The sequence below is a fragment of the Leuresthes tenuis genome, unplaced genomic scaffold (assembly GCF_036924035.1).
Source record: "Leuresthes tenuis unplaced genomic scaffold, fLeuTen1.0.hap1 SCAF_9, whole genome shotgun sequence".
Classification (NCBI taxonomy): Eukaryota; Metazoa; Chordata; class Actinopteri; order Atheriniformes; family Atherinopsidae; genus Leuresthes; species Leuresthes tenuis.
Genome location: NW_027325363.1, coordinates 6551716 through 6572963, shown reverse-complemented (window position 1 = coordinate 6572963; position 21248 = coordinate 6551716). Strand labels below are relative to the sequence as shown.

The 21248-nt window shown below is 40.0% G+C and overlaps 1 protein-coding gene and 15 non-coding genes across 16 annotated transcripts; all 16 read left to right on the top strand.

The window, feature by feature from the left end:
* The first annotated feature begins 673 nt into the window (after positions 1–673).
* Positions 674–6595, top strand: LOC140313689 (calpain-8-like). The gene is made up of 4 exons (XM_072391681.1): positions 674–995; positions 5455–5524; positions 6254–6372; positions 6458–6595. The coding sequence occupies exons 1-4, from the start codon at positions 747–749 to the stop codon at positions 6593–6595; spliced, it is 576 nt and encodes a 191-aa protein (XP_072247782.1). The 5' UTR covers positions 674–746.
* A 446-nt stretch (positions 6596–7041) lies between these two features.
* trnak-uuu (transfer RNA lysine (anticodon UUU)) lies at positions 7042–7114 on the top strand. Its single transcript has one exon. It is a non-coding gene; the product is annotated as a tRNA-Lys (tRNA).
* A 598-nt stretch (positions 7115–7712) lies between these two features.
* Positions 7713–7785, top strand: trnak-uuu (transfer RNA lysine (anticodon UUU)). The gene has a single exon. It is a non-coding gene; the product is annotated as a tRNA-Lys (tRNA).
* Positions 7786–9113: 1328 nt separating this feature from the next.
* trnak-uuu (transfer RNA lysine (anticodon UUU)) lies at positions 9114–9186 on the top strand. Its single transcript has one exon. It is a non-coding gene; the product is annotated as a tRNA-Lys (tRNA).
* Positions 9187–10439: 1253 nt separating this feature from the next.
* trnak-uuu (transfer RNA lysine (anticodon UUU)) lies at positions 10440–10512 on the top strand. Its single transcript has one exon. It is a non-coding gene; the product is annotated as a tRNA-Lys (tRNA).
* A 673-nt stretch (positions 10513–11185) lies between these two features.
* trnak-uuu (transfer RNA lysine (anticodon UUU)) lies at positions 11186–11258 on the top strand. Its single transcript has one exon. It is a non-coding gene; the product is annotated as a tRNA-Lys (tRNA).
* A 1253-nt stretch (positions 11259–12511) lies between these two features.
* On the top strand, positions 12512–12584 carry trnak-uuu (transfer RNA lysine (anticodon UUU)). The gene has a single exon. It is a non-coding gene; the product is annotated as a tRNA-Lys (tRNA).
* Positions 12585–13828: 1244 nt separating this feature from the next.
* Positions 13829–13901, top strand: trnak-uuu (transfer RNA lysine (anticodon UUU)). Its single transcript has one exon. It is a non-coding gene; the product is annotated as a tRNA-Lys (tRNA).
* Positions 13902–15145: 1244 nt separating this feature from the next.
* Positions 15146–15218, top strand: trnak-uuu (transfer RNA lysine (anticodon UUU)). The gene has a single exon. It is a non-coding gene; the product is annotated as a tRNA-Lys (tRNA).
* Positions 15219–15887: 669 nt separating this feature from the next.
* Positions 15888–15960, top strand: trnak-uuu (transfer RNA lysine (anticodon UUU)). The gene has a single exon. It is a non-coding gene; the product is annotated as a tRNA-Lys (tRNA).
* A 669-nt stretch (positions 15961–16629) lies between these two features.
* Positions 16630–16702, top strand: trnak-uuu (transfer RNA lysine (anticodon UUU)). The gene has a single exon. It is a non-coding gene; the product is annotated as a tRNA-Lys (tRNA).
* Positions 16703–17291: 589 nt separating this feature from the next.
* trnak-uuu (transfer RNA lysine (anticodon UUU)) lies at positions 17292–17364 on the top strand. Its single transcript has one exon. It is a non-coding gene; the product is annotated as a tRNA-Lys (tRNA).
* Positions 17365–18608: 1244 nt separating this feature from the next.
* trnak-uuu (transfer RNA lysine (anticodon UUU)) lies at positions 18609–18681 on the top strand. The gene has a single exon. It is a non-coding gene; the product is annotated as a tRNA-Lys (tRNA).
* A 660-nt stretch (positions 18682–19341) lies between these two features.
* Positions 19342–19414, top strand: trnak-uuu (transfer RNA lysine (anticodon UUU)). The gene has a single exon. It is a non-coding gene; the product is annotated as a tRNA-Lys (tRNA).
* Positions 19415–20083: 669 nt separating this feature from the next.
* Positions 20084–20156, top strand: trnak-uuu (transfer RNA lysine (anticodon UUU)). Its single transcript has one exon. It is a non-coding gene; the product is annotated as a tRNA-Lys (tRNA).
* A 589-nt stretch (positions 20157–20745) lies between these two features.
* trnak-uuu (transfer RNA lysine (anticodon UUU)) lies at positions 20746–20818 on the top strand. The gene has a single exon. It is a non-coding gene; the product is annotated as a tRNA-Lys (tRNA).
* The last annotated feature ends 430 nt before the right edge of the window (positions 20819–21248 follow it).

Genomic DNA, 21248 nt, shown 5'->3' with positions numbered 1-21248 from the left:
GCATTGAGCAGAGTTAAATGCCCATCGTGTTCACTGTCCTTGCCTGTGGCAGTCTTCTTTTGGTAGTTTTTCTCTTACTTTTTTCTGTTTTTGCACATTACCTGTCTGTGCATGTCAGACAGATGCAGTCTCTGACTGTAGACATGCTTCAACATAAACGGTTGCTGTTAACTGCAGATCCTGTGAGGAAATTCGGGCCATCTTGGAGACTATTTATGTATCACATGATCAGCTTTGAGGCTGACAAACCATTAGCCTTTAAAAAATATTTTTGTTTTAGCCACTTACATTGCAATTATTCATACAATTCAATTATCAGTTCAAATAACTTAATTTAACTTGTAAAAACTGATTTAAAGAATGCCAATTATGTGTGTTACTTGTTTGAAAACGTCAGCTTTTGACTTAAGTGTTCAACTTTTCAAATTGCTGAGAAGGTTATTTACATTGAACATTTAAATGAATAAATCAAAGAAGATAAAAGCTCTCTCAAGTAAAGGATATTTGCAATAAAAAGGGGCAAAAACTGAGAGAGTCACATACAAATATGCCGGTAAACATTGATACGGAAACCATTCTTCCGTACATTTTCCCGATAACTTCAGGAAAAGGTCACTGACAGAAAAGTGCACCGCACCTTCTGCACAGGTGAGCGGCTTTCCCAGGGGGCGTGGCCTCAGAGATTTTAATCTGCTGAAGTCAGGGTGTCACAGCCAAAATCAGGTAAAGCACACGTTTCATCTGACATGAAGAAGTCCTGGAGTTTGTCGTCTGAAAGCTCCCTGCCCCCGCTGGACGATGATGTGGAGTCGGTGTGCTCCGACGAGCTGCTGGGCTCCCAGTCCCGCCGCTGGTTGGCGGACCTGCTGGCCGGGGACGTGTCCACGGACAGCGGGGACATGAGCGCGGCGGGCCGGGACGGACTGTTCGTGGACTACCACTTCCCCGTAGGGAAGCTGGAGATGCAGTCCGGAGTCAAGTGGAAGCGACCAAAGGTAAAGATGACCAGGAAGCTTTTATAAGCAAGTCAAATCTACGTGAATCCCCTGAGAGAAACAGTATTTACAGCCTCTAAATGTTTTACCTGCATCAGGCGGCGTTGTTTGGATGTAATGAGAGTATTTACACACGTGAATCTCTTAATTACAGTTCGTGCTGGTTTCAGATACTTTTCAGAGCTGTGCAAATAACACGACTTCATTGAGGAATTATGTAGGAACGTGTAGCCCAGATGTTTTCAGAGTTTGAGCTAGATAATAACGCATGTGTTGCTACCTGGTGGTTAAAGACAGCCCACGCACATTTCCACAAGGCCAGAAACTGAGATGATACCTGAGAGCAGACCATTTTATGTTTTTATTGTTCTCTAAATAAGTCAGACTATATTAGTCAAGTCAAGTTATATTGGCTCATTTGCTAAGAATTGATGGAATCAAACAACATAATTATGAGTGTGGTGTCTTTTTTCAAACTTTCTCAGACTTTGAAAAACCCTGCTTAGAGGTTAATTTTACCTTTAATTTCGGTCCATTTGTCAGTAGAGTTGACCTAAATATCTAACTTTGTTCACCTCATTTAACACTTTGCCTGCTGAACAGAAAAGAAGGAGATCTTAGCCTTCAGTCCTCGCAGTGATGACACTCCTAACATCTGTTTTTTTAGAATTAAACAGGATGTGACCGGCACTAAAGGGAGTCATCAGTGTCTCCCATCATACATCCAGTCCTACATTCATTTATATTCTTACAAAGATCCTCCACATACAAATTGAGAAGATTATTCCACCTTAACAAACCCCATTTGTTACAGACTTGTGCAGACATGCTCCCACCTCATTTAACTTGCATAGTTTGATGTGATTACACATATTGCAAACCTTTTTTAGATTCAGAGGGACCTCAGTTTTTGCATTTAGTTAAATAATTTACAATTATTAACTCTGTCAAAGGCTGTAGATACATCCAGAAAAACATCCAACACATTGACATTGTAGGATGACTTACTCACATTGGTGTTCAGGGCATAAACACACAGACCTGTACTGTGTTTATCTGTAAAATCAAGCTGATTGTCGGTGCTGATCATGTACTTTTGAAGCCAATCCAGAATAAGAGAACACCAGCCAAAGCAATGGGCCTAAGATTTTCAATGCTGGACATTTTGTTCTTCATTCCTGGCACCAACGAAACTGTTAACCAGGACTCCAGAAAAACATCTATTTATTCTATTCTGCAGCTTTTATACTTCAGATGTTTCATTCAAGGCCAGCTTCTCAATAGAGAAGTAATACAACAATAATTGTTATGTTGAAATAATGAAACATCGACATACACATATGATCATATCGTGGTTTGATCTCATTTGGAAGATTAAAATATTATTCTGATGCAGATTAGGTTTTATACAATTTTAAAAGTTCAATGCAAGACAAAAATTTAATCTGAAAGCAATATATTATTTAACATGTTTCGAAATTGAAATCACTATAAACTGTTCTTGTGATGCAAGCAGTGAAAATCAGACATCATTACAGCCCTACACATCCGTGGTAGTACAATAAAACACGTTCACACACTGTCCAACAAGTGCTGTCGCTTTTTAAACTTCTACTTTAGCTGTTTAGTGTTCATACAAAGTGGTGTTCACATTCAGATATTAAACTTTATTGTCCCCCAAAGGGAAATTCTGCCTGTCTTTCACCACAGCTTCATTTATTGTATTTACACTGTAATTCACATAAATATCACATTTAGCTCGTGATTTATTTTTATATGCTGAGTAACTACAGTTTTTTTTACGATAGTATCTTGTTGTAAAAGATCAAATGTTATCTTTAAAACCCATAGATTAACTCATTTCAGTTTAGTTTCATGTTTATGGAACCACAACAAACTATAAGTCATCTTAAGGAATTTAATTGTAAATGATAAAGACTTGACAGTGTTGAGGAGGAACCCAACGGCTCCCTCTCAGTGGAGCTTTAAAACCCAGGGTGGGTGGAGGTCTGCCTTGACCGGTTGGGGTTGGAGGTCAACAAGGGACAAACCACAGGGGATTCTAACGGGGTTGGTTGGTCAGGTCAGGTACAGCACAGCAGAAACCTGCAGAGAGACACAAACTGCACAAAGAAAATGAGATGCAGTCCTGAAGGAAAACCTCAGAACGTGTCTGCACCCTGAACCCCAGAGAGTCAGTTACATATAGTTCTGTGGCATACTTGTGATAGTTGGGGATAACAGTACTCCAGCCTTTTCGTAAACACATGCTTGGAGCTGTTTTCCTTCATGACTCAAACAAACTGGACAGTTCTGCTTGGTCTCTTTAAAAGAAATGAAAGCTGAAAGTGATGCCTTATTTCTGTGGACGTTTGTGACATTCATCACCTATCGGTTGAGACTGAACACTGAGGAAAAGTCGGTGCTGAAGTATAAAGTAAAGCATGGTTTAAGTGCAACAAACACCCTTGATTTCTTTTTCATGAATCTCAAAGCAAATTTTAACTATACACTGCAGGCGGCTCAGATAGAAGATTTACATAAAAACTGATGTAACAGCCTCATAAAAGCTGTTCTTGAACTCCATGTGGATCTCTCTGTGGATCAGAATCTGAATATAATCTACAAGAGCCACAAGACACGCGTGAACCAGCTGTTTTTCCCCCCCTAAAAGGGCTTATTGCTTTGGTGTTTCAGCACTTAACAGAGGTACAATCACAAGTTTGAGGTGCTATAATCAGCACAAACCAAGTCCTGTGAGGCGACATGATGGAAATAGTTGTGTTCAATAGCTGTATCTATCTTTGTAAAATGAGTGCAGTCTGAAATCGATAAAACGTGTTGACTAATAACTAGACTCTGAAGCGTTTTGACACTGAATTTCAAGACTCCTCTCTGGTTGTAGCAGCTGAAAAATACACATTAATCAATCAATCTTTATTTCTAAACCACTGAAATACAACAAAAGATGAAAAACAAAGTGCTTTACATTGCCAATAGAATAAAAATGAAAAAAACGTCATGTCTTAAGCCTTATTGAAAGTATTCTGGATGCTGGTGGGAATGATGTTGAATCTGTGTTTTCCACAGCACTTTGCAGAGTTAATGTACGTAGTTCCTTTGTGGCTCAGAGCCTCTTAACAGTCAAACCTATCAAGCAGCACAACGGCTCTGTATGTTAGAGCTGTAAGACTGATAATGCTTCACTTTCATTTTCTCACAAACAACACACACAAATTATAATAAACCAAATAACAGGACACTTTATCCGAGTTATTGAGCTGTTGCCTTGAGGAAGTTGACTTTGTCTTGAAAAAGGTTCCAATTCAGGAGGCTTACATGTTATCTGACATCTTCTGCTGAACCAAATGAGACACGAGGCTCTAAAGGTCAACTGGAAGATGAGTGTTGACTTCAATTTGAAGTAAAGTGAAGGCTGGCAGATCCGCAAACAGGTTTGGCAAACAGTCTGTGTAGATCCTCCTGGGCTGTGTTATCCAGTGCAGGCAGACAGGCTTCCCTTTAATGACGTCTGTTCACACCTGAATCACTTAAAGAACTATTTTCTCTTTTCTTTTCACAGAGCTTTGGTATGTAGGCAGAAAATTACTATGTTTGTAGTTTTTGTAGAAACACGTCTGCGAAGAGGTGATCGGTGCTCACAAGTCTGGCTAAGCCTGCCTTCACCTTTAGCAGCTAATAAAAGTTTTGGTGCTTTTCAATGTATGAGAATAATGTGGTACTCTTGTTCTCAAATAACTGTGTCCTGAAACTCTTTGTCAACAGGAAAGTAAGTAGGGAATTGAATATGTGATGTGCTTAAATGGGTGTGTCGTGTCTGTGTACACACTGAGGAAAGTTCAAAATGAGGGCTGCACAGTGGTTTCCTGGTTAATTTCCCAGCTGGGGCCTTTCTGTGTGGAGTTTGCATGTTGTCCCCGTGTATGTGTGGCTTCTGGGTTCTCTGGCTTCCTCCAACTGTCCAAAAAACATGCACGTTAGGTTGATTAGTAACTCAAAGTTATCCCTAAGAGTGTAAGTGTGCATGATCGTTTGTCTCTGTGTGGTGCTGTGATGGACTGGTGACCTGTCCAGGATGCACTCAATGACAGCTGGGATAGGCTCCAGCCTTTGACGTAATCCTAAGAACTTGAATAAGTGCTACTGGATCTCTTCTTTTTATCCAGGTGCTGTTATTCAATCTCTTTTATGTAGTTTTATCTCCACTCTGTTTATGTCACAGAGAAAAGACTAACAAGTGATCATCATTTATTCACCTGTTGTTATAATTATCAGTTTAATTATCAGTTTTATACGGCAACCAGATGTTGAAATATTCCTTCAAAAGTACCAACATTGTGATAAGTTTATGCCACATTGTTCTGAGGATGAAACTTTTTAAGCTGAACTTTTGCCAATCTTCTTTTAAACCAATCATCGAACTCCCTGCTGACTCCAGGAGCTCTGCCCCGTGCCTCAGTTCATAGTTGATGGAGCTTCACGGCTGGACATCCGTCAGGGAAAACTGAGTACGTATAAACAACTCTGACACTGTTACTCAATGCTTTCAGATCCGGCATAAATGTCACGCATTCTCCAATATTACGTCATTAAATGTTGCTCAAAGGACTGTTCTGCTCTTAAATTTTATCCCTGGCATTCGCCTGAAACGCCACATTCAAATGTAACTAAGTTTGTTTTCCGTGTATTTCTTGTCACCATAAAGTTGTTGACATTGTAACGCGCAGCATCAAATGACAGCCGTATAAAGTGCCAACATTTATATCTGTTAGGTAGCCAGCTAACAGCTACGAGATGCTTAACAGCCATGGCAGTTTTTCAGCTGTTGACCGATGTTTTCCCACTTTTGAATAAAAGGAAGTACTCTGTACTGGCCGAAGAAGGACTCGTCCTGCTGAGGAAGCATCTTTGACTTTGAGAAGCACCTAATGACCTAATGCTCATAAATGACATGAATAATGGGGCAATAGATAATGAAGGTGAAGTGTAGAAACAAGTAAATCGGTCTGAACACAGATGTATTATTAGAAATGGATACCAGATGTTGTTTTTTTGGAGCACTGCAGGGAGACTGCAGTGTTAAACTGGTCGCAGCCCCAGCTGTTTATAAATGAGTCATAAGTCTCAGTTATGGACAGAATCAGTCAGTCACAGAGGAAGAGCCAGTCCAACTGCGAACAGGGTTTATTTATAAGGCGGACTTATGACCTGATCTACTTCTTATCCACCCTCTCCAGATGACTGCTGGTTCCTGTCTGCTATAGCGTCTCTAGCAATGCATCCATCTCTGCTCAAGAAGGTTGTGCCTCTAGATCAGAGCTTCCAGGACGGATACAACGGCAGCTTTACCTTCAAGGTACAAATCTGGTTAATACACTGTTGTCTCTGCAAACAGGCGAGAAGTGTTTGTTTGGGTTTGTAACATTGAACATCATTTGAAGTTCTGGCAGTACGGTCAGTGGGAGGAGGTGAAGATCGACGACTTGCTGCCAACTCAAGGCAACAATCTGATCTACCTGAGTTCCCCAGAAAGACAAGAGTTCTGGAGCTCGCTGCTGGAGAAAGCCTACGCCAAGTGAGTCCCCACAAGTGTGTGAGTGAAAGAGTGCATTTGTTGAAAGAAAGGGTCAGGCTGATAATGCCAGCCACTTTGAGAAGTAATTTTGATTGCCTAAGTGAGTCCAGAGGAAAGCGTTTACACTTACATTTTATTTTTTTACGCAGGCTATAATTAGGCTATAATGAGGTTTTAATGTGTGGAAACACCTTAAGAATCAAGGATGATAAGGAGTATAAATCCTATAAATCTTAGATTAGGGAAACTGGACTTCTTCTGGGTTCTTGAAGACATTTCACCATGTTTACCTGTCTGAAAAAGCATGTGTTGGTCACAGCATCAACAACTTCAGAATCTAGTGAAACTCTGTCACAGGGTTGCAAGACTTGCAACCTTCGATATTGTTCCTTTGAACAATGGTAAAACTGCATATATCCAAAATTTTAAGCATTTTTTTAATCTTCAAGAGCCTGGATAGCTCAGTCGGTAGAGCATCAGACTTTTAATCTGAGGGTCCAGGGTTCAAGTCCCTGTTCAGGCGATTTAAGTTTAGTATCATCTCCAAAACCTAACTCAGCTGTTGCTTGATGTCGTTGTTGATGGCTTATGTTACACTCCACAGAGTCACTTTCCCCAATCCAAGACTTCGCGCTAGTTGCTAGCTATCAAAGCTAGCTACCTTTATGAACCCACCATTGAATTTTGACTCTACTGAGTATGACATACGTCATCTACGCAAACTTTAACAGAAAGGAACAAATAACAATTTCCCATTTTGAATTTTATCAAAGTTAAGCCACGTGAACTGGGATTTCATCCCTGAAACCTCAGATTAAAAGTCTGACACTCGACCAACTGAGGCATCCTCTCTAAACATTAGACTAGATTCTCGGTCATTCTGCTCATGGTAATCCTATAAATCTTAGATTAGGGAACCTGGACTTCTTCTTGGTTCTTGAAGACATTTCACCATGTTTACCTGTCTGAAAAAGCATGTGTTGGTCACAGCATCAACAACTTCAGAATCTAGTGAAACTCTGTCACAGCGTTGCAAGACTTGCAACCTTCGATATCGTTCCTTTGAACAATGGTAAAACTGCATATATCCAAAATTTTAAGCATTTTTTTTATCTTCAAGAGCCTGGATAGCTCAGTCGGTAGAGCATCAGACTTTTAATCTGAGGGTCCAGGGTTCAAGTCCCTGTTCAGGCGATTTAAGTTTAGTATCATCTCCAAAACCTAACTCAGCTGTTGCTTGATGTCGTTGTTGATGGCTTATGTTACACTCCACAGAGTCACTTTCCCCAATCCAAGACTTCGCGCTAGTTGCTAGCTATCAAAGCTAGCTACCTTTCTGAACCCAGGGTTTCTAAACAGAATCACTTTCCCCAATCCAAGACATTGCGCTAGTTGCTAGCTATCAAAGCTAGCTACCTTTCTGAACCCACCATTGAATTCTGACTCTACTGAGTATGACATAAGTCATCTACACAAACTTTTACAGAAAGGAACAAATAACAATTTCCCATTTTGAATTTTATCAAAGTTAAGCCACCTGAACTGGGATTTCATCCCTGAAACCTCAGATTAAAAGTCTGACACTCGACCAACTGAGGCATCCTCTCTAAACATTAGACTAGATTCTCGGTCATTCTGCTCATGGTAATCCTATAAATCTTAGATTAGGGAAACTGGACTTCTTCTGGGTTCTTGAAGACATTTCACCATGTTTACCTGTCTGAAAAAGCATGTGTTGGTCACAGCATCAACAACTTCAGAATCTAGTGAAACTCTGTCACGGGGTTGCAAGACTTACTTTGTCACCTGCAGTGTTACGCTTTTCACCGTTTCACGATGAAATCTTCGATATCATTCCTTTGAACAATGGTAAAAGTGAATATATCCAAAATTTTAAGCATTTTTTTTATCTTCAAGAGCCTGGATAGCTCAGTCGGTAGAGCATCAGAAGACTTTGCGCTAGTTGCTAGCTATCAAAGCTAGCTACCTTTCTGAACCCAGGGTTTCTAAACAGAATCACTTTCCCCAATCCAAGACATTGCGCTAGTTGCTAGCTATCAAAGCTAGCTACCTTTCTGAACCCACCATTGAATTCTGACTCTACTGAGTATGACATAAGTCATCTACACAAACTTTTACAGAAAGGAACAAATAACAATTTCCCATTTTGAATTTTATCAAAGTTAAGCCACCTGAACTGGGATTTCATCCCTGAAACCTCAGATTAAACTCGACCAACTGAGGCATCCTCTCTAAACATTAGACTAGATTCTCGGTCATTCTGCTCATGGTAATCCTATAAATCTTAGATTAGGGAAACTGGACTTCTTCTGGGTTCTTGAAGACATTTCACCATGTTTACCTGTCTGAAAAAGCATGTTTTGGTCACAGCATCAACAACTTCAGAATCTAGTGAAACTCTGTCACAGGGTTGCAAGACTTGCAACCTTCGATATCGTTCCTTTGAACAATGGTAAAACTGCATATATCCAAAATTTTAAGCATTTTTTTAATCTTCAAGAGCCTGGATAGCTCAGTCGGTAGAGCATCAGACTTTTAATCTGAGGGTCCAGGGTTCAAGTCCCTGTTCAGGTGATTTAAGTTTAGTATCATCTCCAAAACCTAACTCAGCTGTTGCTTGATGTCGTTGTTAATGGCTTATGTTACACTCCACAGAGTCACTTTCCCCAATCCAAGACTTCGCGCTAGTTGCTAGCTATCAAAGCTAGCTACCTTTATGAACCCACCATTGAATTTTGACTCTACTGAGTATGACATACGTCATCTACGCAAACTTTAACAGAAAGGAACAAATAACAATTTCCCATTTTGAATTTTATCAAAGTTAAGCCACCTGAACTGGGATTTCATCCCTGAAACCTCAGATTAAAAGTCTGACACTCGACCAACTGAGGCATCCTCTCTAAACATTAGACTAGATTCTCGGTCATTCTGCTCATGGTAATCCTATAAATCTTAGATTAGGGAACCTGGACTTCTTCTTGGTTCTTGAAGACATTTCACCATGTTTACCTGTCTGAAAAAGCATGTGTTGGTCACAGCATCAACAACTTCAGAATCTAGTGAAACTCTGTCACGGGGTTGCAAGACTTACTTTGTCACCTGCAGTGTTACGCTTTTCACCGTTTCACGATGAAATCTTCGATATCATTCCTTTGAACAATGGTAAAAGTGAATATATCCAAAATTTTAAGCATTTTTTTTATCTTCAAGAGCCTGGATAGCTCAGTCGGTAGAGCATCAGAAGACTTCGCGCTAGTTGCTAGCTATCAAAGCTAGCTACCTTTCTGAACCCAGGGTTTCTAAACAGAATCACTTTCCCCAATCCAAGACATTGCGCTAGTTGCTAGCTATCAAAGCTAGCTACCTTTCTGAACCCACCATTGAATTCTGACTCTACTGAGTATGACATAAGTCATCTACACAAACTTTTACAGAAAGGAACAAATAACAATTTCCCATTTTGAATTTTATCAAAGTTAAGCCACCTGAACTGGGATTTCATCCCTGAAACCTCAGATTAAAAGTCTGACACTCGACCAACTGAGGCATCCTCTCTAAACATTAGACTAGATTCTCGGTCATTCTGCTCATGGTAATCCTATAAATCTTAGATTAGGGAAACTGGACTTCTTCTGGGTTCTTGAAGACATTTCACCATGTTTACCTGTCTGAAAAAGCATGTGTTGGTCACAGCATCAACAACTTCAGAATCTAGTGAAACTCTGTCACAGGGTTGCAAGACTTGCAACCTTCGATATCGTTCCTTTGAACAATGGTAAAACTGCATATATCCAAAATTTTAAGCATTTTTTTAATCTTCAAGAGCCTGGATAGCTCAGTCGGTAGAGCATCAGACTTTTAATCTGAGGGTCCAGGGTTCAAGTCCCTGTTCAGGCGATTTAAGTTTAGTATCATCTCCAAAACCTAACTCAGCTGTTGCTTCATGTCGTTGTTGATGGCTTATGTTACACTCCACAGAGTCACTTTCCCCAATCCAAGACTTCGCGCTAGTTGCTAGCTATCAAAGCTAGCTACCTTTCTGAACCCAGGGTTTCTAAACAGAATCACTTTCCCCAATCCAAGACATTGCGCTAGTTGCTAGCTATCAAAGCTAGCTACCTTTCTGAACCCACCATTGAATTCTGACTCTACTGAGTATGACATAAGTCATCTACACAAACTTTTACAGAAAGGAACAAATAACAATTTCCCATTTTGAATTTTATCAAAGTTAAGCCACCTGAACTGGGATTTCATCCCTGAAACCTCAGATTAAACTCGACCAACTGAGGCATCCTCTCTAAACATTAGACTAGATTCTCGGTCATTCTGCTCATGGTAATCCTATAAATCTTAGATTAGGGAAACTGGACTTCTTCTGGGTTCTTGAAGACATTTCACCATGTTTACCTGTCTGAAAAAGCATGTGTTGGTCACAGCATCAACAACTTCAGAATCTAGTGAAACTCTGTCACAGGGTTGCAAGACTTGCAACCTTCGATATCGTTCCTTTGAACAATGGTAAAACTGCATATATCCAAAATTTTAAGCATTTTTTTAATCTTCAAGAGCCTGGATAGCTCAGTCGGTAGAGCATCAGACTTTTAATCTGAGGGTCCAGGGTTCAAGTCCCTGTTCAGGTGATTTAAGTTTAGTATCATCTCCAGAACCTAACTCAGCTGTTGCTTGATGTCGTTGTTAATGGCTTATGTTACACTCCACAGAGTCACTTTCCCCAATCCAAGACTTCGCGCTAGTTGCTAGCTATCAAAGCTAGCTACCTTTATGAACCCACCATTGAATTTTGACTCTACTGAGTATGACATACGTCATCTACGCAAACTTTAACAGAAAGGAACAAATAACAATTTCCCATTTTGAATTTTATCAAAGTTAAGCCACCTGAACTGGGATTTCATCCCTGAAACCTCAGATTAAAAGTCTGACACTCGACCAACTGAGGCATCCTCTCTAAACATTAGACTAGATTCTCGGTCATTCTGCTCATGGTAATCCTATAAATCTTAGATTAGGGAACCTGGACTTCTTCTTGGTTCTTGAAGACATTTCACCATGTTTACCTGTCTGAAAAAGCATGTGTTGGTCACAGCATCAACAACTTCAGAATCTAGTGAAACTCTGTCACGGGGTTGCAAGACTTACTTTGTCACCTGCAGTGTTACGCTTTTCACTGTTTCACGATGAAATCTTCGATATCATTCCTTTGAACAATGGTAAAAGTGAATATATCCAAAATTTTAAGCATTTTTTTTATCTTCAAGAGCCTGGATAGCTCAGTCGGTAGAGCATCAGAAGACTTTGCGCTAGTTGCTAGCTATCAAAGCTAGCTACCTTTCTGAACCCAGGGTTTCTAAACAGAATCACTTTCCCCAATCCAAGACATTGCGCTAGTTGCTAGCTATCAAAGCTAGCTACCTTTCTGAACCCACCATTGAATTCTGACTCTACTGAGTATGACATAAGTCATCTACACAAACTTTTACAGAAAGGAACAAATAACAATTTCCCATTTTGAATTTTATCAAAGTTAAGCCACCTGAACTGGGATTTCATCCCTGAAACCTCAGATTAAAAGTCTGACACTCGACCAACTGAGGCATCCTCTCTAAACATTAGACTAGATTCTCGGTCATTCTGCTCATGGTAATCCTATAAATCTTAGATTAGGGAAACTGGACTTCTTCTGGGTTCTTGAAGACATTTCACCATGTTTACCTGTCTGAAAAAGCATGTGTTGGTCACAGCATCAACAACTTCAGAATCTAGTGAAACTCTGTCACAGGGTTGCAAGACTTGCAACCTTCGATATTGTTCCTTTGAACAATGGTAAAACTGCATATATCCAAAATTTTAAGCATTTTTTTAATCTTCAAGAGCCTGGATAGCTCAGTCGGTAGAGCATCAGACTTTTAATCTGAGGGTCCAGGGTTCAAGTCCCTGTTCAGGCGATTTAAGTTTAGTATCATCTCCAAAACCTAACTCAGCTGTTGCTTGATGTCGTTGTTGATGGCTTATGTTACACTCCACAGAGTCACTTTCCCCAATCCAAGACTTCGCGCTAGTTGCTAGCTATCAAAGCTAGCTACCTTTATGAACCCACCATTGAATTTTGACTCTACTGAGTATGACATACGTCATCTACGCAAACTTTAACAGAAAGGAACAAATAACAATTTCCCATTTTGAATTTTATCAAAGTTAAGCCACCTGAACTGGGATTTCATCCCTGAAACCTCAGATTAAAAGTCTGACACTCGACCAACTGAGGCATCCTCTCTAAACATTAGACTAGATTCTCGGTCATTCTGCTCATGGTAATCCTATAAATCTTAGATTAGGGAACCTGGACTTCTTCTTGGTTCTTGAAGACATTTCACCATGTTTACCTGTCTGAAAAAGCATGTGTTGGTCACAGCATCAACAACTTCAGAATCTAGTGAAACTCTGTCACGGGGTTGCAAGACTTACTTTGTCACCTGCAGTGTTACGCTTTTCACTGTTTCACGATGAAATCTTCGATATCATTCCTTTGAACAATGGTAAAAGTGAATATATCCAAAATTTTAAGCATTTTTTTTATCTTCAAGAGCCTGGATAGCTCAGTCGGTAGAGCATCAGAAGACTTCGCGCTAGTTGCTAGCTATCAAAGCTAGCTACCTTTCTGAACCCAGGGTTTCTAAACAGAATCACTTTCCCCAATCCAAGACATTGCGCTAGTTGCTAGCTATCAAAGCTAGCTACCTTTCTGAACCCACCATTGAATTCTGACTCTACTGAGTATGACATAAGTCATCTACACAAACTTTTACAGAAAGGAACAAATAACAATTTCCCATTTTGAATTTTATCAAAGTTAAGCCACCTGAACTGGGATTTCATCCCTGAAACCTCAGATTAAACTCGACCAACTGAGGCATCCTCTCTAAACATTAGACTAGATTCTCGGTCATTCTGCTCATGGTAATCCTATAAATCTTAGATTAGGGAAACTGGACTTCTTCTGGGTTCTTGAAGACATTTCACCATGTTTACCTGTCTGAAAAAGCATGTGTTGGTCACAGCATCAACAACTTCAGAATCTAGTGAAACTCTGTCACAGGGTTGCAAGACTTGCAACCTTCGATATTGTTCCTTTGAACAATGGTAAAACTGCATATATCCAAAATTTTAAGCATTTTTTTAATCTTCAAGAGCCTGGATAGCTCAGTCGGTAGAGCATCAGACTTTTAATCTGAGGGTCCAGGGTTCAAGTCCCTGTTCAGGCGATTTAAGTTTAGTATCATCTCCAAAACCTAACTCAGCTGTTGCTTGATGTCGTTGTTGATGGCTTATGTTACACTCCACAGAGTCACTTTCCCCAATCCAAGACTTCGCGCTAGTTGCTAGCTATCAAAGCTAGCTACCTTTATGAACCCACCATTGAATTTTGACTCTACTGAGTATGACATACGTCATCTACGCAAACTTTAACAGAAAGGAACAAATAACAATTTCCCATTTTGAATTTTATCAAAGTTAAGCCACCTGAACTGGGATTTCATCCCTGAAACCTCAGATTAAAAGTCTGACACTCGACCAACTGAGGCATCCTCTCTAAACATTAGACTAGATTCTCGGTCATTCTGCTCATGGTAATCCTATAAATCTTAGATTAGGGAACCTGGACTTCTTCTTGGTTCTTGAAGACATTTCACCATGTTTACCTGTCTGAAAAAGCATGTGTTGGTCACAGCATCAACAACTTCAGAATCTAGTGAAACTCTGTCACGGGGTTAAAAGACTTACTTTGTCACCTGCAGTGTTACGCTTTTCACTGTTTCACGATGAAATCTTCGATATCATTCCTTTGAACAATGGTAAAAGTGAATATATCCAAAATTTTAAGCATTTTTTTTATCTTCAAGTGCCTGGATAGCTCAGTCGGTAGAGCATCAGAAGACTTCGCGCTAGTTGCTAGCTATCAAAGCTAGCTACCTTTCTGAACCCAGGGTTTCTAAACAGAATCACTTTCCCCAATCCAAGACATTGCGCTAGTTGCTAGCTATCAAAGCTAGCTACCTTTCTGAACCCACCATTGAATTCTGACTCTACTGAGTATGACATAAGTCATCTACACAAACTTTTACAGAAAGGAACAAATAACAATTTCCCATTTTGAATTTTATCAAAGTTAAGCCACCTGAACTGGGATTTCATCCCTGAAACCTCAGATTAAACTCGACCAACTGAGGCATCCTCTCTAAACATTAGACTAGATTCTCGGTCATTCTGCTCATGGTAATCCTATAAATCTTAGATTAGGGAACCTGGACTTCTTCTTGGTTCTTGAAGACATTTCACCATGTTTACCTGTCTGAAAAAGCATGTGTTGGTCACAGCATCAACAACTTCAGAATCTAGTGAAACTCTGTCACGGGGTTGCAAGACTTGCAACCTTCGATATCGTTCCTTTGAACAATGGTAAAACTGCATATATCCAAACTTTTAAGCATTTTTTTAATCTTCAAGAGCCTGGATAGCTCAGTCGGTAGAGCATCAGACTTTTAATCTGAGGGTCCAGGGTTCAAGTCCCTGTTCAGGCGATTTAAGTTTAGTATCATCTCCAAAACCTAACTCAGCTGTTGCTTGATGTCGTTGTTGATGGCTTATGTTACACTCCACAGAGTCACTTTCCCCAATCCAAGACTTCCCGCTAGTTGCTAGCTACCTTTCTGAACCCAGGGTTTCTAAACAGAATCACTTTCCCCAATCCAAGACATTGCGCTAGTTGCTAGCTATCAAAGCTAGCTACCTTTCTGAACCCACCATTGAATTTTGACTCTACTGAGTATGACATACGTCATCTACGCAAACTTTAACAGAAAGGAACAAATAACAATTTCCCATTTTGAATTTTATCAAAGTTAAGCCACCTGAACTGGGATTTCATCCCTGAAACCTCAGATTAAAAGTCTGACACTCGACCAACTGAGGCATCCTCTCTAAACATTAGACTAGATTCTCGGTCATTCTGCTCATGGTAATCCTATAAATCTTAGATTAGGGAACCTGGACTTCTTCTTGGTTCTTGAAGACATTTCACCATGTTTACCTGTCTGAAAAAGCATGTTTTGGTCACAGCATCAACAACTTCAGAATCTAGTGAAACTCTGTCACAGGGTTGCAAGACTTGCAACCTTCGATATCGTTCCTTTGAACAATGGTAAAACTGCATATATCCAAACTTTTAAGCATTTTTTTAATCTTCAAGAGCCTGGATAGCTCAGTCGGTAGAGCATCAGACTTTTAATCTGAGGGTCCAGGGTTCAAGTCCCTGTTCAGGCGATTTAAGTTTAGTATCATCTCCAAAACCTAACTCAGCTGTTGCTTGATGTCGTTGTTGATGGCTTATGTTACACTCCACAGAGTCACTTTCCCCAATCCAAGACTTCCCGCTAGTTGCTAGCTACCTTTCTGAACCCAGGGTTTCTAAACAGAATCACTTTCCCCAATCCAAGACATTGCGCTAGTTGCTAGCTATCAAAGCTAGCTACCTTTCTGAACCCACCATTGAATTTTGACTCTACTGAGTATGACATACGTCATCTACGCAAACTTTAACAGAAAGGAACAAATAACAATTTCCCATTTTGAATTTTATCAAAGTTAAGCCACCTGAACTGGGATTTCATCCCTGAAACCTCAGATTAAAAGTCTGACACTCGACCAACTGAGGCATCCTCTCTAAACATTAGACTAGATTCTCGGTCATTCTGCTCATGGTAATCCTATAAATCTTAGATTAGGGAACCTGGACTTCTTCTTGGTTCTTGAAGACATTTCACCATGTTTACCTGTCTGAAAAAGCATGTTTTGGTCACAGCATCAACAACTTCAGAATCTAGTGAAACTCTGTCACAGGGTTGCAAGACTTGCAACCTTCGATATCGTTCCTTTGAACAATGGTAAAACTGCATATATCCAAAATTTTAAGCATTTTTTTAATCTTCAAGAGCCTGGATAGCTCAGTCGGTAGAGCATCAGACTTTTAATCTGAGGGTCCAGGGTTCAAGTCCCTGTTCAGGTGATTTAAGTTTAGTATCATCTCCAGAACCTAACTCAGCTGTTGCTTGATGTCGTTGTTAATGGCTTATGTTACACTCCACAGAGTCACTTTCCCCAATCCAAGACTTCGCGCTAGTTGCTAGCTATTAAAGCTAGCTACCTTTCTGAACCCACCATTGAATTCTGACTCTACTGAGTATGACATAAGTCATCTACACAAACTTTTACAGAAAGGAACAAATAACAATTTCCCATTTTGAATTTTATCAAAGTTAAGCCACCTGAACTGGGATTTCATCCCTGAAACCTCAGATTAAACTCGACCAACTGAGGCATCCTCTCTAAACATTAGACTAGATTCTCGGTCATTCTGCTCATGGTAATCCTATAAATCTTAGATTAGGGAAACTGGACTTCTTCTGGGTTCTTGAAGACATTTCACCATGTTTACCTGTCTGAAAAAGCATGTGTTGGTCACAGCATCAACAACTTCAGAATCTAGTGAAACTCTGTCACAGGGTTGCAAGACTTGCAACCTTCGATATTGTTCCTTTGAACAATGGTAAAACTGCATATATCCAAAATTTTAAGCATTTTTTTAATCTTCAAGAGCCTGGATAGCTCAGTCGGTAGAGCATCAGACTTTTAATCTGAGGGTCCAGGGTTCAAGTCCCTGTTCAGGCGATTTAAGTTTAGTATCATCTCCAAAACCTAACTCAGCTGTTGCTTGATGTCGTTGTTGATGGCTTATGTTACACTCCACAGAGTCACTTTCCCCAATCCAAGACTTCGCGCTAGTTGCTAGCTATCAAAGCTAGCTACCTTTATGAACCCACCATTGAATTTTGACTCTACTGAGTATGACATACGTCATCTACGCAAACTTTAACAGAAAGGAACAAATAACAATTTCCCATTTTGAATTTTATCAAAGTTAAGCCACCTGAACTGGGATTTCATCCCTGAAACCTCAGATTAAAAGTCTGACACTCGACCAACTGAGGCATCCTCTCTAAACATTAGACTAGATTCTCGGTCATTCTGCTCATGGTAATCCTATAAATCTTAGATTAGGGAACCTGGACTTCTTCTTGGTTCTTGAAGACATTTCACCATGTTTACCTGTCTGAAAAAGCATGTGTTGGTCACAGCATCAACAACTTCAGAATCTAGTGAAACTCTGTCACGGGGTTGCAAGACTTACTTTGTCACCTGCAGTGTTACGCTTTTCACTGTTTCACGATGAAATCTTCGATATCATTCCTTTGAACAATGGTAAAAGTGAATATATCCAAAATTTTAAGCATTTTTTTTATCTTCAAGAGCCTGGATAGCTCAGTCGGTAGAGCATCAGAAGACTTCGCGCTAGTTGCTAGCTATCAAAGCTAGCTACCTTTCTGAACCCAGGGTTTCTAAACAGAATCACTTTCCCCAATCCAAGACATTGCGCTAGTTGCTAGCTATCAAAGCTAGCTACCTTTCTGAACCCACCATTGAATTCTGACTCTACTGAGTATGACATAAGTCATCTACACAAACTTTTACAGAAAGGAACAAATAACAATTTCCCATTTTGAATTTTATCAAAGTTAAGCCACCTGAACTGGGATTTCATCCCTGAAACCTCAGATTAAACTCGACCAACTGAGGCATCCTCTCTAAACATTAGACTAGATTCTCGGTCATTCTGCTCATGGTAATCCTATAAATCTTAGATTAGGGAACCTGGACTTCTTCTTGGTTCTTGAAGACATTTCACCATGTTTACCTGTCTGAAAAAGCATGTGTTGGTCACAGCATCAACAACTTCAGAATCTAGTGAAACTCTGTCACGGGGTTGCAAGACTTGCAACCTTCGATATCGTTCCTTTGAACAATGGTAAAACTGCATATATCCAAACTTTTAAGCATTTTTTTAATCTTCAAGAGCCTGGATAGCTCAGTCGGTAGAGCATCAGACTTTTAATCTGAGGGTCCAGGGTTCAAGTCCCTGTTCAGGCGATTTAAGTTTAGTATCATCTCCAAAACCTAACTCAGCTGTTGCTTGATGTCGTTGTTGATGGCTTATGTTACACTCCACAGAGTCACTTTCCCCAATCCAAGACTTCGCGCTAGTTGCTAGCTACCTTTCTGAACCCAGGGTTTCTAAACAGAATCACTTTCCCCAATCCAAGACATTGCGCTAGTTGCTAGCTATCAAAGCTAGCTACCTTTCTGAACCCACCATTGAATTCTGACTCTACTGAGTATGACATAAGTCATCTACACAAACTTTTACAGAAAGGAACAAATAACAATTTCCCATTTTGAATTTTATCAAAGTTAAGCCACCTGAACTGGGATTTCATCCCTGAAACCTCAGATTAAACTCGACCAACTGAGGCATCCTCTCTAAACATTAGACTAGATTCTCGGTCATTCTGCTCATGGTAATCCTATAAATCTTAGATTAGGGAACCTGGACTTCTTCTTGGTTCTTGAAGACATTTCACCATGTTTACCTGTCTGAAAAAGCATGTGTTGGTCACAGCATCAACAACTTCAGAATCTAGTGAAACTCTGTCACGGGGTTGCAAGACTTGCAACCTTCGATATCGTTCCTTTGAACAATGGTAAAACTGCATATATCCAAACTTTTAAGCATTTTTTTAATCTTCAAGAGCCTGGATAGCTCAGTCGGTAGAGCATCAGACTTTTAATCTGAGGGTCCAGGGTTCAAGTCCCTGTTCAGGCGATTTAAGTTTAGTATCATCTCCAAAACCTAACTCAGCTGTTGCTTGATGTCGTTGTTGATGGCTTATGTTACACTCCACAGAGTCACTTTCCCCAATCCAAGACTTCCCGCTAGTTGCTAGCTACCTTTCTGAACCCAGGGTTTCTAAACAGAATCACTTTCCCCAATCCAAGACATTGCGCTAGTTGCTAGCTATCAAAGCTAGCTACCTTTCTGAACCCACCATTGAATTTTGACTCTACTGAGTATGACATACGTCATCTACGCAAACTTTAACAGAAAGGAACAAATAACAATTTCCCATTTTGAATTTTATCAAAGTTAAGCCACCTGAACTGGGATTTCATCCCTGAAACCTCAGATTAAAAGTCTGACACTCGACCAACTGAGGCATCCTCTCTAAACATTAGACTAGATTCTCGGTCATTCTGCTCATGGTAATCCTATAAATCTTAGATTAGGGAACCTGGACTTCTTCTTGGTTCTTGAAGACATTTCACCATGTTTACCTGTCTGAAAAAGCATGTTTTGGTCACAGCATCAACAACTTCAGAATCTAGTGAAACTCTGTCACAGGGTTGCAAGACTTGCAACCTTCGATATCGTTCCTTTGAACAATGGTAAAACTGCATATATCCAAAATTTTAAGCATTTTTTTAATCTTCAAGAGCCTGGATAGCTCAGTCGGTAGAGCATCAGACTTTTAATCTGAGGGTCCAGGGTTCAAGTCCCTGTTCAGGTGATTTAAGTTTAGTATCATCTCCAGAACCTAACTCAGCTGTTGCTTGATGTCGTTGTTAATGGCTTATGTTACACTCCACAGAGTCACTTTCCCCAATCCAAGACTTCGCGCTAGTTGCTAGCTATCAAAGCTAGCTACCTTTCTGAACCCACCATTGAATTCTGACTCTACTGAGTATGACATAAGTCATCTACACAAACTTTTACAGAAAGGAACAAATAACAATTTCCCATTTTGAATTTTATCAAAGTTAAGCCACCTGAACTGGGATTTCATCCCTGAAACCTCAGATTAAACTCGACCAACTGAGGCATCCTCTCTAAACATTAGACTAGATTCTCGGTCATTCTGCTCATGGTAATCCTATAAATCTTAGATTAGGGAAACTGGACTTCTTCTGGGTTCTTGAAGACATTTCACCATGTTTACCTGTCTGAAAAAGCATGTGTTGGTCACAGCATCAACAACTTCAGAATCTAGTGAAACTCTGTCACAGGGTTGCAAGACTTGCAACCTTCGATATCGTTCCTTTGAACAATGGTAAAACTGCATATATCCAAAATTTTAAGCATTTTTTTAATCTTCAAGAGCCTGGATAGCTCAGTCGGTAGAGCATCAGACTTTTAATCTGAGGGTCCAGGGTTCAAGTCCCTGTTCAGGTGATTTAAGTTTAGTATCATCTCCAGAACCTAACTCAGCTGTTGCTTGATGTCGTTGTTAATGGCTTATGTTACACTCCACAGAGTCACTTTCCCCAATCCAAGACTTCGCGCTAGTTGCTAGCTATCAAAGCTAGCTACCTTTATGAACCCACCATTGAATTTTGACTCTACTGAGTATGACATACGTCATCTACGCAAACTTTAACAGAAAGGAACAAATAACAATTTCCCATTTTGAATTTTATCAAAGTTAAGCCACCTGAACTGGGATTTCATCCCTGAAACCTCAGATTAAAAGTCTGACACTCGACCAACTGAGGCATCCTCTCTAAACATTAGACTAGATTCTCGGTCATTCTGCTCATGGTAATCCTATAAATCTTAGATTAGGGAACCTGGACTTCTTCTTGGTTCTTGAAGACATTTCACC